The 14,520-nt window shown below is 43.9% G+C and overlaps 1 protein-coding gene across 6 annotated transcripts in view; it reads left to right on the forward strand.

Annotated features, from left to right (window-relative positions):
- The window catches only part of ap3b1a (adaptor related protein complex 3 subunit beta 1a), a 323,977-nt gene that overhangs the window by 201,015 nt on the left and 108,442 nt on the right, over window positions 1-14,520 (forward strand). For all 6 annotated transcript variants that reach the window (XR_015077649.1, XM_085982440.1, XM_085982449.1 and 3 more), the window contains exons 21-22: window positions 3,559-3,634; window positions 4,032-4,138. Coding sequence is in view for 5 of the 6 variants with exons in the window: in XM_085982440.1 (XP_085838566.1) it covers window positions 3,559-3,634; window positions 4,032-4,138 (183 nt within the window). In the remaining variant the exon portion in view is untranslated. The remainder of the gene's footprint in view (window positions 1-3,558; window positions 3,635-4,031; window positions 4,139-14,520) is intronic.

Below are 14,520 nucleotides of genomic sequence, written 5' to 3' on the forward strand. Positions count from 1 at the left end.
CTGACCCCCATGTTAGCTGATATATTGTTAAGGGTACCCTCTCCTCGGGTACTATCCCCCTCCCCATCAAATCTGCCATCACCCAGCTCCTCACAAAACCCACCCTTGACCCCTCTGTCCTTGCTAACTATTGCCAAATCTCCAAATTCTCTTTCCTTTCATGTCCTTGAACATGTTGACGCCTCCCAAATCCGTGCCCATATTTCCTGCAACTCCATGTTTGAACCCATCCAATCAGGTTTCTGCCCACGCCACAGAACTGAAACGGCCCTCATCAAAGACCTCCTATGTAACTGCGACTGCAGGGCACTATCTCTTGTCCTTTTTGACATCTCTCCAGTCTTTGACACGGTTGGCCACACTATCTGCCTCCATGCCTCTCCTCTGTCATCCAGCTGGGTACGACTGGTTCCATTCTTGTCTATCCAGTCGTAGCCAGAGAATCACCTGCAGTGGCTTCTCCTCCCGATCCCGCACCATTACCTCTGGAGGCCTTCCTGTTTCTCATCTACATGCTGCCCTTTGGCGGCATCATCAGAAAACACAATGTTAGGTTCCACATATACGCTGATGACCCCCAGCTCTATCTCCCCACCACCTCTCTCAAACCTTCCACTGTCTCTGATATGTCACGCTGCTTGTCCGACACACAGTACTGGATGAACAGAAATTTCCTCCAACTAAATATTGGGACGACCAAAGCCATTGTCTTCGGTCCCTGTCACAAACTCTGTTCCCTAGCTACCAACTCCATCCCTCTCCCTGGCCACTGTCTGAGGCTGAACCAGACAGTTCGCAACCTTGGGGTCCTATTTGATCCTGAGATGAGCTTCCGACCCCATACCCGCGCCATCACCAAAACCACCTACTTCCACTGCTGTAATATCGCACATCTTGGACCCTGCCTCAGCTCATCTGCTGCTGAAAATCTCATCCATGCCTCTGTTACTTCTAGACTTGACTATTCCAATGCTCTCTTGGCCAGCCTCCCATTTTCCACCCTCCATAAACTTGAGCATATCCAAAAACTCTGCCCGTATCCTAACTCACGCCAAGCTCCGTTCACCCATTACCCCTGTGCTCGCTGACCTACAATTACAATTCTTATCCTTGTCTTTACATCTTTCCATGGCCTCGCCCCATCCTATTTCTGTAACCTCCTACAGCCCTCCGAGATCTCTGCGCTCCTCTAATTCTGGCCTCTTGCGCATTCCTGATTATAATCGCTGCACAGTTGGCGGTCGAGCCCTCCGCTGCCTAGGCCCTAAGTTCTGGAATTCCCTCCCTAAACACCTCCATATCTCGAGCTCTTTCCTCCTTTCAGACACTCCTTAAGATCAACCTCTGACCAAGTTTTTGGTCACCTGCCCTAATTATGTGGATTGGTGTCACACTCCTGTGAAGAGCCTTAGGATGTTTTTCCAGTTTAAATGAGACTAATTTTTTCTTCAGTCAGTACCTCACTTGCATATAAATGCAAGTCGTTATATTTAGTTGTGACCAACATCTTCACAGATTGATTAGGTAAAATAGTGACAATTCTAGTTCTTGTCATCTTTCCCTCCGTCGAGGCAGCTAGGGACCTTTAACAATTGTTAACTTAGTATCAAATCTGATTTGGTTTCATTGACCAAAAATATTTTGCAACTAAGAAGCAGGAAAGCAGATAAATTTCTCACATTTTGCCAGTGCTATTTTTGAGTTTGTTTCCATAAATTGTACAAGAGTACAAAAAAAAAAGAAGAAAAAATTGCAGTGCTACGGAGAAAGGGTGGGGGAGAGAGCCGTCATCGGCTCGACGGGCCGAATGGCCTCCTGCGTGTAACCATTCTATGATTGTAAGAGCAAGGAACTGAGCAGTATATTATCTCTGGGGCATGCATTTGAATTCTAACCAATGGGATGGGAATCTTCCCCATTCTGGCACTAGGGGTACTATGTGAAATGTCTTTGGGCAGCTGCCTATAACCTAGCACTTAATTGGCAGTGCTGGAGAATGGAACACAATCACCTTAATTAATCTTTTTTCGGACGCATGAGGACCTCCCCAATGGCTCAGGTGATTAAGCCAGAGAGTAGCTGAACCACGCACACCGACAACAATTGGCTTCAGCACCCTTGGGTTAGGGTCAGGAAATTCAGCTAGGGTTCCTGCTCATAATAGCCAGCCAGTGACTCTGACTGGAAGTGCACACACAGGTGTTGAATGAGAACAGCATTTGGCTCAGCTGTCATGTCAACCAAAATTGGGCAGCTTGCCAGCACTCAGTCTTTGCTCTCGCATGCAGAATGCCAACTTTGGGGAAAGTAGCAAAGGAGTTTGCGTCCTGTGCATCGGTATCTTACAAGGAATCTACCTTTTTAGGGGAGGGGAGGAAAAAGTGCACAAGGGTGGACTGCCCCTCCCATTTTTCTCTGTCAGAACCTCACTGATAAATTGTTTGAGATGAGGGATGTGACCAGATTGTGGCCAAGAAGCAGAGCCACGTTCCATCAGTCTGAGCTGAGCTTTCTTATGGATATCAATTTTTAATTGAAAAATATATTTGATTTTAAACTGAAACCTTCTGCTTCACCTTTTAATGTAAACTTTCATTTAACCTTTAAATGTAAATTATCTTTAAAAAAAATAATGGTGAATTTTAATGCTCAAGATGAAGCAAGTCAGTGCTGAAGAACATGCTTCTACTTTGTGTGTGCTCAGCATCAAGAACTTCCAGGTTAGGCATATCTCAAGTTAGATGCAGAGTAAAACTTGTTTCACTCATCTCAGTATTGTGCCTTAACCTCAACTTCAGAAGAACTTTCCTAATGCTCTAGTGACATTTCAATTTCTCACATCAGCTATCCTGAGACTGCTAAATGACGGGCAGTTTTCTTTTTGCTGTGGACCTATGCTCGCCTTGAAACTGTATTGACTGTCCAAACTCATTTTTCTTTGGATCCTTTCTGGCATCAGTAAGAAGAGACTGTCATCTCATTAGTCTGGATAGGATTCAAGCCCAAACCCGAGAGAGATTAAACTGCACATTTCTCGCCAAGTCTACCACCAAATCCTGCAACATACACAGTAGGAACAAAGAAAACATGTTGAAATTGTTGCATTAAATTACTGGAACATCTTGTATAAAAGGGTACATCTTTGAATGAGAAATGCAGAGCCAAGAGCTATACAATCTGACACTTTGAACCACAGCCCTTTAATTTTTATCCATTTTTGAAGATAGTCAGAAAAAAAATTAATGCTGTGTAATCTGTTCAACCATGTATTTATTGTCTTATGGAATTATTAATGTTATGAAAATGCGGAAATGTCAGAAAGGGACATGAGAACTGCTAACCAACTTCTTGTATGCAATTTTAGCATCCATTTTGAGTGTTAGCAGAGTTGCTGTACGAGATTTTAATCTTTTTAAGTATTCTATTTCTATGTATCTTCATGATGTATTTACCATTTAGCCACTGTATTTAAGTGAGAATTTAAATTTGATTTGTGTTGTTTTCTCAAGCTACCTGAATAATGACTACTGTTTATGAAGAAATCTATTTGTTTAACAGAAAGAAGAGAAAAAAACAGTGTCCGAGGCCAAGGCTGCTGTCAAGCAGGAGGTTTCGCTGCTGGATTTGGTTGACCGTAAGTATTGATACTAAAACATGAAAAGTAATGTGTTGGAACTGGGCATTTAATTTATACGGTATTCAACTGTTTGTGTAAGTGTAGAAATAGGCTCTAACCACAAATCAGTTGCAATCGATGCATTGGCAGTCTTAGAAAATATTTACTGCATTTTGGAACTTTGTAGTTCAAATAGTTGTATAACTTCACTTCAATTTAGTAAAATTTCAATTTCCAATTTACGTATTTAGACAATTAATTAAATAGTAATGAAAATATAGCAAAAATAAAAATCAAGATTAGTCAGTACTAAGAATTTGTGCATGTATTGCAATAACTGTCTTTTTCTTGATCGGAAGTTAAAAGGTATGTTTTTCTGCATTTCTAATTGAGATTTGCTCTTGTGTTCTTGTAGTTTCTGAAGTGTCAACACCAGTAGCCCTCCCTAAACCAGCAATGGTTTCAAGATTAGCAGCTGATTTGGAAGGATTATCACTTTCCAGTACTTCTCCTGTCATTGATGTAAGTTTATGGATTGCTAGTGGCTAGTTTTTGAGTACTGAAAGGATTTAATGGCTTTCAGAATATATCCCTCCTCACAAGAAATAGGAGCAGGAGTAGGCCATTTGGCCCTTCGAGCCTGCTCCGCCAGGAATTGCTAGACGAAAAAGACCATGGTCTGTTCAGTTCAGCTTCTACCATCCTGGCATCTATGATCCACTGGAGTTGTGTTGACTAATAATAACAATCAATCTCATCAATTAGTCTGCAACAGACTCCGACATGATGCGAGGAGAACCCCAGATGTGGAGAGCTTGGGGAACCATGGGTCCAAAGTCACCTGATCCTCGCAAGCATGCTACACTTACCACATGCCATGTCTAAAATTACGTGTGTATTGTATCCCAAAAGTTATCGCAAAATTCACATTTGCAAAATTAACTTTACTGAAATATAATTTTACAAGATTGTGAGATGTTCAAAGCCAAAGAGTAATCCTTATTTCCTAGCACTGTATGCATAGAATACAGGAACTTTTTTTAAAAATGCTTGTTCTCTTATTGTTGTGTAGAACTTCTACTGAAGTCTTGAGTTTAATGACAAATGAGAGTGCTTTGTGACCACTGTACAGTAAAAAGAAAACCTATGACTTTGACAAGTCTGTTTGAATAATTGGAAGGAACTGCAGATTGGTTTGAGTAACTTCAAGTCCGTATGTTGTTGAGTTTGTGGTCTGTGGGCAATGTAGCTTAAATTTAAACTGGTAGGATATAATAGAGATTTCAGTGCTTTTAATCTATCCAAGAATAAATTCGCAGAAGTAATGTTCCGAGACATTTTAAAATACTCCGAACTAGTAGCAAAGTAGAAGAGTTTTTTTGAAATTCGTGATTGTGAAAATGTGATGGTTAGAATTGGTGAATTATGATAAATGGGACTGAAGTACACTTAACTTTTATGACAATTATTGCATTTCTTAAGACACAGTGATGATTTGTTAATTTGATTTCAGTAAGTTTGGTGATCCCAAGACTTCTGTAATTTGTTTCTACATATTCAGTCATAGCTCAGTTGGTAGCACTTTTGCGCCTTGGTCAGAAGATTTTTTTTTATTGGTTCCTGGGATGTGGGCAAGGCCAGCATTTATTGCCCATCCCTAATTGCCGTTGAGCAGGTGGTGGTGAGCCGCTGCCTTGAACCGCTGCAGGCCCTGTGGTGAAGGTATTCCCACAGTGCTATTGGGGAGGGAGTTCCAGGATTTTGACCCAGCGATGAAGAAGGAACAGCGATATATTTCCAAGTCAAGATGCTGTGTGACTTGGAGGGGAACTTGGAGGTGGTGGTGGTCCCATGCGCCTGCTGCCCTTGTCCTTCTAAGTGGCAGAGGTCATGGGTTTGGGAAGTGCTGTCTAAGAAGTCTTGGCGAGTTGCTGCAGTGCAGCCACAGTGCGCCGGTGGTGCAGGGAGTGAATGTTTAAGGTGGTGGAAAGACTTTGGGGAGTCAGGAGGTGAGCGACTTGCTGCAGAATACCCAGCCTCTGACCTGCTCTTGTAGCCACAGTATTTATGTGGCTGGTCCAGTTAAGTTTCTGGTCAATGGTGACCCCCAGGATGTTGATGGTTGGGTGATTCAGCAATGGTAATGCCATTGAATGTCATGGGGAGGTGGTTAAACTCTCTCTTGTTGGAGATATTCATTGCCTGGCACCTGTGTGGCGCGAATGTTGCTTGCCATTTATCAGCCCAATCCTGAATGTCGTCCAGGTCTTGTTGCATGCAGGCAGGGACTGCTTCATCAGCTGAGGAGTTGCGAATGGAACTGAACACTGCAATCATCAGCGACCATCCCCACGTCTGACCTTTTATGATGGAGGGAAGGTCATTGATGAAGCAGCTGAAGATTCTTGGGCCTAGGACACTGCCCTGAGGAACTCCTGCAGCGATTTCCTGGGGCTGTGAGGATTGGCCTCCCAGCAATCACAACGATTTCCTTTGTGCTAGGTATGACTCCAGCCAATGGTGGATTTTTCCCCCTGATTCCCATTGACTTCAATTTTATGAGGGCTCCTTGATGCCACACTCGTTCAAATGCTGCCTTGATGTCAAGGGCAGTCACTCTCGCCTCACCTCGGCTCTTTTGTCCGTGCCAGGCAGAGTAGTAGGCGCAGACCGGTAGTGCAGGGGTCTCCTGTGGCCATCCCCCCTCTCAAACAGATATACCGCTTAGGATATTGTTGGGGGAGATGGCTTATCGGGGGAAGACAGCAGCAGCCAACTTCCTGGCACCGTGGGTGGTTCTGCTGCACAGGACGGGAGGAAAAAGAGTGGGAGAGCTATAGTAATAGGGGATTCTGTTGTAAGGGGAATAGATAGGCATTTCTGTGGCCACAAACGAGACTCCAGGATGGTATGTTGCCTCCCTGGTGCAAGGGTCAAGGATGTCTCGGAGTGGCTGCAGAGCATTTTGGAAGGGGAGGTTGAACAGCCAGTTGTCGTGGTGCATATAGGTACCAACGATATAGGTAAAAAACTGGGATGAGGTCCTAAAAGCTGAATATCGGGAGTTAGGAGGTAAATTTAAAAAAGGACCTCAAAGGTCGTAATCTCAGGATTGCTACCAGTGCCACATGCTAGTCTAAGTAGAAATAGAAGGATATTTCAGATGAATACGTGGCTAGAGGAATGGTGCAAGGGGGAAGGATTCAAATTCCTGGGACATTGGAACTGGTTCTGGGGGAGGTGGGACCAGTACAAACTGGACGGTTTGCACCTGGGCAGGACCGGGACCGATATCCTAGCGGTAATGTTTGCTAGTGCTGCGGGGGAGGGTTTAAACTAAAATGGCAGGGGGTTGGGAACCTGTGCAGGGAGACAGAGGAAAGGGAAACCAGGATAAAAGCATAAGAACATAAGAAATAGGAGCAGGAGTAGGCCAATCGGCCCCTCGAGCCTGCTCCGCCATTCAATAAGATCATGGCTGATCTGATCCTAACCGCCGATCCACTATCACAGAACCATCTCCTGAATCTAACAGAATTAGACACACGAAATAGGAGCAGGATCAGGCTACACGGCCCCTGGGCCCGCTCCGCTACCCACAGGGCCATGACCGATCCGAACCTAGACTCGTCCAAATTCCTGCCCGCTTCCCGTAACCCTTAATTCCCTTTACTCCTAGGAAACTGTCTATTTCTGTTTTAAATTTATGTAATGATGTAGCTTCTACAGCTTTTTGGGGCAGCATATTCCATGGACCTACCACCCTCTGAGTGAAGTAGTTCCTCCTCATCTCAGTTTTGAAAGAGCAGCCCCTTATTCTAAGACTATGCCCCCTAGTTCTAGTTTCACCCATCATCGGGAACATCTTCCCCGCATCCACCCGATCCAACCCCTTCACAATCTTTTATGTTTCAATAAGATCGCCTCTCATTCTTCTGAACTCCAATGAGTAGAGTCCCAATCTACTCAACCTCTCCTCCAATGTCCATCCCCTCATCCCCGGGATTAACCGAGTGAACCTTCTTTGTACTGACTCGAGAGCAAGTATGTCCTTTCTTAAGTATGGACACCAAAACTGTACGCAGTATTCCAGGTGCGGTCTCACCAATACCTTGTACAACTGAAGCAATACCTCCCTATTTTTATATTCTATCCCCCTAGCAATGAAAGCCAACATTCCATTGGCCTTCTTAATCACTTGCTGCACCTGCATACTAACCTTTTGAGTTTCGTGCACCAGGACCCCCAGATCCCTTTGTATTTCAGTACTTTCCAGTTTCTTGCCATTAAGATAATAACTTGCTCTACGATTTTTCCTGCCAAAGTGCATAACCTCACACTTTCCAGTATTGTATTCCATTTGCCAAATCTCTGCCCACTTACTTAGCCTGTCTATGTCCCCTTGCAGGTTTTTTATGTCCTCCTCACTCACTACTTTCCCTCCCATCTTAGTATCATCTGCAAACTTTGATATGTTACACTCGGTCCCCTCCTCCAAATCGTTAATATAGATTGTAAAGAGTTGGGGACTCAGCACTGACCCCTGTGGAACACCACTAGTTACTGATTGCCAGTCTGAGAATGAACCATTTATCCCAACTCTCTGCCTTCTGTTAGATAGCCAATCCTCTACCCATGCCAGAATATTACCCCCAATCCTGTGATTTTTTTTATCTTAAGCAATAGTCTTTTGTGTAGCACCTTGTCAAATGCCTTTTGGAAGTCTAAATACACTACGTCCACTGGTTCCCCTTTATCCACCCTGTACGTTACTTCCTCAAAGAACTCCAGCAAATTTGTCAAACATGACTTCCCCTTCATAAAACCATGCTGACTTTGTCCTATTAAATTATGATTATCCAAATGTCCTGTTACTGTCTCCTTAATAATGGACTCCAAAATTTTACCTACCACAGATGTTAGGCTAACCGGTCTATAGTTTCCAGCCTTCTGTCTACTGCCCTTTTTAAATAAGGGTGTTATATTAGCAGTTTTCCAGTCTGCCGGGACCTTTGCCGAGTCCAGGGCGTTTTGGAAAATTATTACCAATGCATCCACAATCCCTACCGCCACTTCCCTCAAGACCCTAGGATGTAAGCCATCAGGTCCAGGTGATTTATCCACCTTGAGTCCCATTATTTTACCGAGTACCGCTTCCTTAGTGATTTTGATCGTGTTTAGCTCCTCCCCCCCCCCCTTTAGCCCCCTGTTTGTCCAGTGTTGGGATATTCTTAGTGTCTTCTACTGTAAAAACTGATACAAAATATTCATTCAGTGTTTTTGCCATCTCCATATTTCCCACCATTAATTTCCCGGTCTCATCCTCTAAGGGACCAACATTTACTTTAGCCACCCTTTTTCTTTTTATATAACTATAAAAACTCTTACTATCTGTTTTTATATTTTTTGCTAATTTACTTTCATAATCTATCTTCCCTTTCTTAATCAATCTTTTAGTTATTTTTTGCTGTCTTTTAAAGTTTTCCCAATCCTCTATCCACTAGATTTGGCTACCTTATATGCCCTTGTTTTTAGTTGAATACTGTCCTTAATTTCTTTACTTAGCCACGGATGGCTGCCTTTTCTTTTACACCCTTTTCTTCTCAGTGGAATATATATTTTTTGGAAGTTGTAAAATAACTCCTTAAATGTACACCACTGATCATGTATCGTCTTACCCTTTAATCTATTTTCCCAATCCACTCTACTCCATTCCGCTCTCATACCTTCATAGTCTCCTTTATTCAAGCTTAGCACGCTTGTTTGAGATCCAACCTTCTCACCCTCTAATTGAATGTGGAATTCAACCATGCTATGGTCACTCATTCCAAGGGGATCCTTTACTAGGACATTTTTAATTAATCCTGTCTCGTTACACAGGACCAGATCTAAGGTTGCTTGCCCCCTGGTCGGTTCAGTTACATACTGCTCAAGAAACCAATCCCTAATACACTCAATGAACTCATCCTCAAGGCAGCCCTGCCCAATTTGATTTGTCCAATTAATATGATAGTTAAAATCCCCCATAATTATAGATGTTCCCTTATTACAAGCCTCAACTATTTCCTGATTGATACTCCGTCCAACAGAGTTGCAACTGTTCGGAGGCCTATAGACTACGCCCACTAGTGTTTTTTTCCCCTTATTATTCCTTACCTCCACCCAAACTGTTTCATTATCCTGATCTTTTGACCCAATATCATTTCTCTGTATTAGTGATTCCTTCCTTTATTAACATAGCCACCCCACCTCCCCTTCCATCCTGCCTGTCCTTCCTGATCGTTAAATAACCTGGTATGTTTAATTCCCAGGCATTGTCACCCTGCAGCCATGTTTCTGTAATGGCCACAAGATCATACCCATATGTAGTTATTTGTGCCATTAACTCGTCTATTTTGTTACGAATGCTACGTGCATTCAGATAGAGAACTTTCAAAGATGTTTTGTGACACGTCGTTCCTGCTTTTGCCCTTTTTATTACTTTACCTTTTACTCCATACCTTCTGCCCCTTCCTGACACGCTTTGGTTTTTAATTTCCCCACTGCTACCTAAGTCATTCTCTGTTGTCATTTTTATTATTTGCTCTCTAGGAACCTCCCCCCCCACCCCCCCATTAGTTAGTTTAAAGCCCTCTCTACAGCCCTAGTTATATGATCCGCCGGGACTCTAGTCCCAGCACTGGCCAAGTGAAGCCCGTCCCAACGGAACAGCTCCCTCCTGCCCCAGTACTGGCGCCAGTGTCCCAGGAAGCAAAACCCATTTCTCCCACACCAGTCTTTGAGCCATGCATTTAACTCTCTAATTTTATTTGTCCCAGCCAAATTCGCTCGTGGCTCAGGTAATAATCCAGAGATTATTACCCTTGTGGTTCTGCTTTTTAATTAAGACAGGAAGGAGAATAGCAAAAGTGGCAGTCAGAGAAATCAAGGGTTTAAATCAAACATGGCCACAATAAATAATAATTCTAAAAGGTCCAAGAGTGATTAAAAAAAAAACAAGCATGAAAGCTTTGCGAGGAGCATTCGTAATAAGGTGGATGAATTAGCTGCGCAAATAGATGTAAATGGATTTGCTATGATTGGGATTACGGAAACATGGCTCCAGGGTGACCAAGGCTGGGAACTCAACATCCAGGGGTATTCAATATTCAGGAAAGACAGGCAAAAGGAAAAGGAGGTGGGGCAGCATTGCTGGTTAAAGAGGAGATTAACACAATTGTAAGGAAGGATATTAGCTCTGATGTGGAATCTGTATGGGTAGAGCTGAGAAATACCAAGAGGCAGAAAACAGTGGGAGTTGTATACAGACCCCCAAACAGTAATGCGGAGGTTGGGGATGGCATTAAATGGGAAATTAGAGACGTGTGCAATAAGGGCACAGCAGTTATCATGGGTGACTTTAACCTACATATAGATTGGGCTAACCAAATTAGTAACAATACTGTGGAGGAGGAATTCTTGGAGTGTATACGGGATGGTTTCCTGGACCAATGTGTCGAGGAACCAACTAGAGTTCAGGCCATCTTAGACTGGGTATTATGTAATGAGAAAGGAATAATTAGCAATCTTGTTGTGCGAGGCCCCTTGGGGCGGAGCGATCATAATATGATAGAATTCTTCATTAAGCTGGAGTGAAGTATTTGACTCGGAGACTAGGGTCCTGAATTTAAATAAAGGAAACTACGATGGTATGAGGCGCGAGTTGGGTAGGATTGATTCGGGAATGTTACTCAAAGGGTTGACGGTAGATAGGCAATGGCAAACATTTAAAGATCGCATGGATGAACTACAGAATTTGTTCATCCCTGTTTGGCATAAAAATAAAACAAAAAAGGTGACTCAACCGTGGCTAACGAGGGAAATTAGGGATAGCATAAGATCCAAGGAGAGGACATATAAATTGGCCAGAAAAAGCAGCAAACCTGAGGATTGGGAACAGTTTAGGATTCAGCAAAGGAGGACAAAGGGATTAATTAAGAGGGGAAAAACAGAATATGAGAGTAAGCTTGCAGGGAACATAAAAACTGACTGTAAAAGCTTTTATAGATATGTGAAGAGAAAAAGATTGGTGAAGTCAAGTGTAGGTCCCTTGCAGTCAGAATCAGGGGAATTTATAATGAGGAACAAAGAAATGGCAGACCAATTAAATACATACTTTGGTTCTGTCTTCACAAAGGAGGACACAAATAACCTCCCAGAGATGTCGGGAAACATAGGGTCTAATGAAAGGGAGGAACTGAATGAAATCAGTATTTGTAGGGAAATGGTGTTGGGGATATTGACTGGATTGAAGGCTGATAAATCCCCAGGGCCTGATAATCTACATCCTAGGGTACTTAAGGAAGTGGCCCTAGAAATAGTGGATGCATTGCTGGTCATCTTCCAAAATTCTACAGACTCTGGAACAGTTCCCATGGATTAGAGGATTGCTAATGTTACTCCACTATTCAAAAAAGGTGTTAGAGAGAAAACGGGGAATTATAGACTGGTAAGCCTGACGTCGGTAGTGGGGAAAATGCTAGAGTCCATTATAAAAGATGTAATAGCAGAGCACTTGGAAAACAGTGACCGGATCGGACAAAGTCAACATGGATTTACAAAAGGTAAATCGTGCTTGACTAATCTACTGGAATTTTTTGAGGATGTAACTGATAGAATAGATAAGGGAGAACCAGTGGATGTGGTGTATTTGGACTTTCAGAAGGCTTTCGATAAGGTCCTGCATAAGAGATTAGCGTGTAAAGTTAAGGCACATGAGATTGGGGGCAAGGTACTGACTTGGATAGAGAACTGGTTGGCAGACAAGCAAAGAGTTGGAATAAACGGGTCTTTTTCCGAGTGGCAGGCAGTGACTAGTGGGGTACCGCAAGGATCGGTCCTAGGACACCTGCTATTTACAATATATATTAATGATCTAGACAAGGGAACTAGATGTAATATCTCCAAGTTTGCAGATGACACAAAGCTGGGTGGGCGTGTGCGCTGTGAGGAGGATGCTGAGAAACTCCAGTATGTTTTGGACAGGTTGGGTGATTGGGCGGATGCATGGCAGATGCAGAATAATGTGGATAAATGCGAGGTTATCCACTTTGGTGGCAGAAACAGGAAGGCAGTCTGAACGGCAATAGATTGGGAGAAGGGGAAGTGCAACGAGATCTGGGTGTCCTTGTGCACCAGTGGCTGAAGGTAAGTATGTAGGTGTAGCAGGCGGTTAAGAAGGCAAATGGTATGTTGAGTTGAAGTACAGGAACAAGGATGTCTTGCTACAGTTGTACAGGGCCTTGGTGAGACCGCACCTTGAGTATTGTGTGCAGTTTTGCTCACCCTATTTGAGGAAGAATGTTCTTGCCATGGAATGAGTGCAGCGAAGATTCACCAGACTGATACCTGGGATGGCAGGAATGACGTATGAGGAGATTGGATCGATTGGGCTTATACTCGCTGGAGTTTAGAAGAATGAGGGGATCTCATTGAAACTTATAAAATTTTAACAGGACTAGACAGACTAGATGCAGGAAGGATGTTCCCGATGGCAGGCGAGTCCAGAACCAGGGGTCACAGTCTAAGGATAAGGGGTAAGCCATTTAGGACAGAGATGAGGAGGAATTTCTTCACCCAGAGCGTGGTGAACCTGTGGAATTCTCTATCACAGAAGGCAGTTGAGGCCAATTGATTAAATATATTCAAGAAGGAGTTAGATATATTTCTTAAGGCTAAAGGGATCAAGGGGTATGGGGAGAAGGCAGGGGCAGGGTACTGAGTTTGGATGATCAGCCATGATCTCATTGAATGGCGGAGCAGGCTCCAAGGGCCGAATGGCCTACTCCTATCTTCTATGTTTCTGTGTTTGGACCAAGGCTGTACTGAGGTCTGGAGCGGAGTGGTCCTGACAGAACCCAAGCTGAGCATCAGTGAGCAGGTTATTGGTGAGTAAGTGCTGCTTGATAGCACTGTCGAGTACACCTTCCATCACTTTGCTGATGATTGAGAGTAGGCTGATGGGGCGGTAATTGATCGGGTTGGATTTGTCCTGCTTTTTGTGGACAGGACATACCTGGGCAGTTTTCCACATTGTCGGATATATGCCAGTGTTGTATCTATACTGGAGCAGCTTGGCTAGAGGCACGGCCAGTTCTGTCACACAAATCTTCAGCACGACAGCGGGGATGTTATCTGGGCCCACAGCCTATGCTGTATCCAGTGCACTCAGCCATTTCTTGATATCACGTGGAGTGAATCGAATTGGCTTCAGACTGGCTTCTGTGATGGTGGGGGGGCTCAGGAGGAGACCGATATGGATCACCCACTCTGCACTTCTGGCTGAAGGTGGTTGCAGACGCTTCAGCCTTGTCTTTTGCACTCACTCCTCCATCACTGAGGATGGGGATGTTTATGGAGCCTCCTCCTCCTGTTAGTTGTTTAGTTGCCCATCACCATTGACGACTGGATGTGGCGGGACTGCAAAGCTTTGATCTGATCCGTTGCTTGTGGGATCGCTTAGCTCTGTCTATAGCATGCTGCTTCTGCTGTTTTGCATGTATGTCGTCCTGTGTTGCAGCTTCCCAAGGTTGGCACGTCACTTTTAGGTACGCCTGGTGCTGCTCCTGGCAAGCTCTTCTATTACTCCTTATTTGAACCAGGGTTGGTTCCCTGGCTTAATGGTAATGATAGTGAGGAATATGCCGGGCCATGAGGTTAGATTGTGGTGGAATACAATTCTGCTTCTGCTGATGGCCCCAGCACCTCATGGATGCCCAGTTTTGAGCTGCTAGATCTGTTCTGAATCTATCCCATTTAGCACGGTGGTAGTGCCGCACAACATGGAGTGTTTCCTCAGTGTGAAGATGGGATTTCATCTCCACAAGGACTGTGCGGTGGTCACTGCTGCCAATGCTGTCATGGAC

Source organism: Somniosus microcephalus, chromosome 1, assembly GCF_052327205.1.
Source record: "Somniosus microcephalus isolate GS21.2 chromosome 1, FLI_Smic_1.0, whole genome shotgun sequence".
Lineage (NCBI taxonomy): Eukaryota > Metazoa > Chordata > Chondrichthyes > Squaliformes > Somniosidae > Somniosus > Somniosus microcephalus.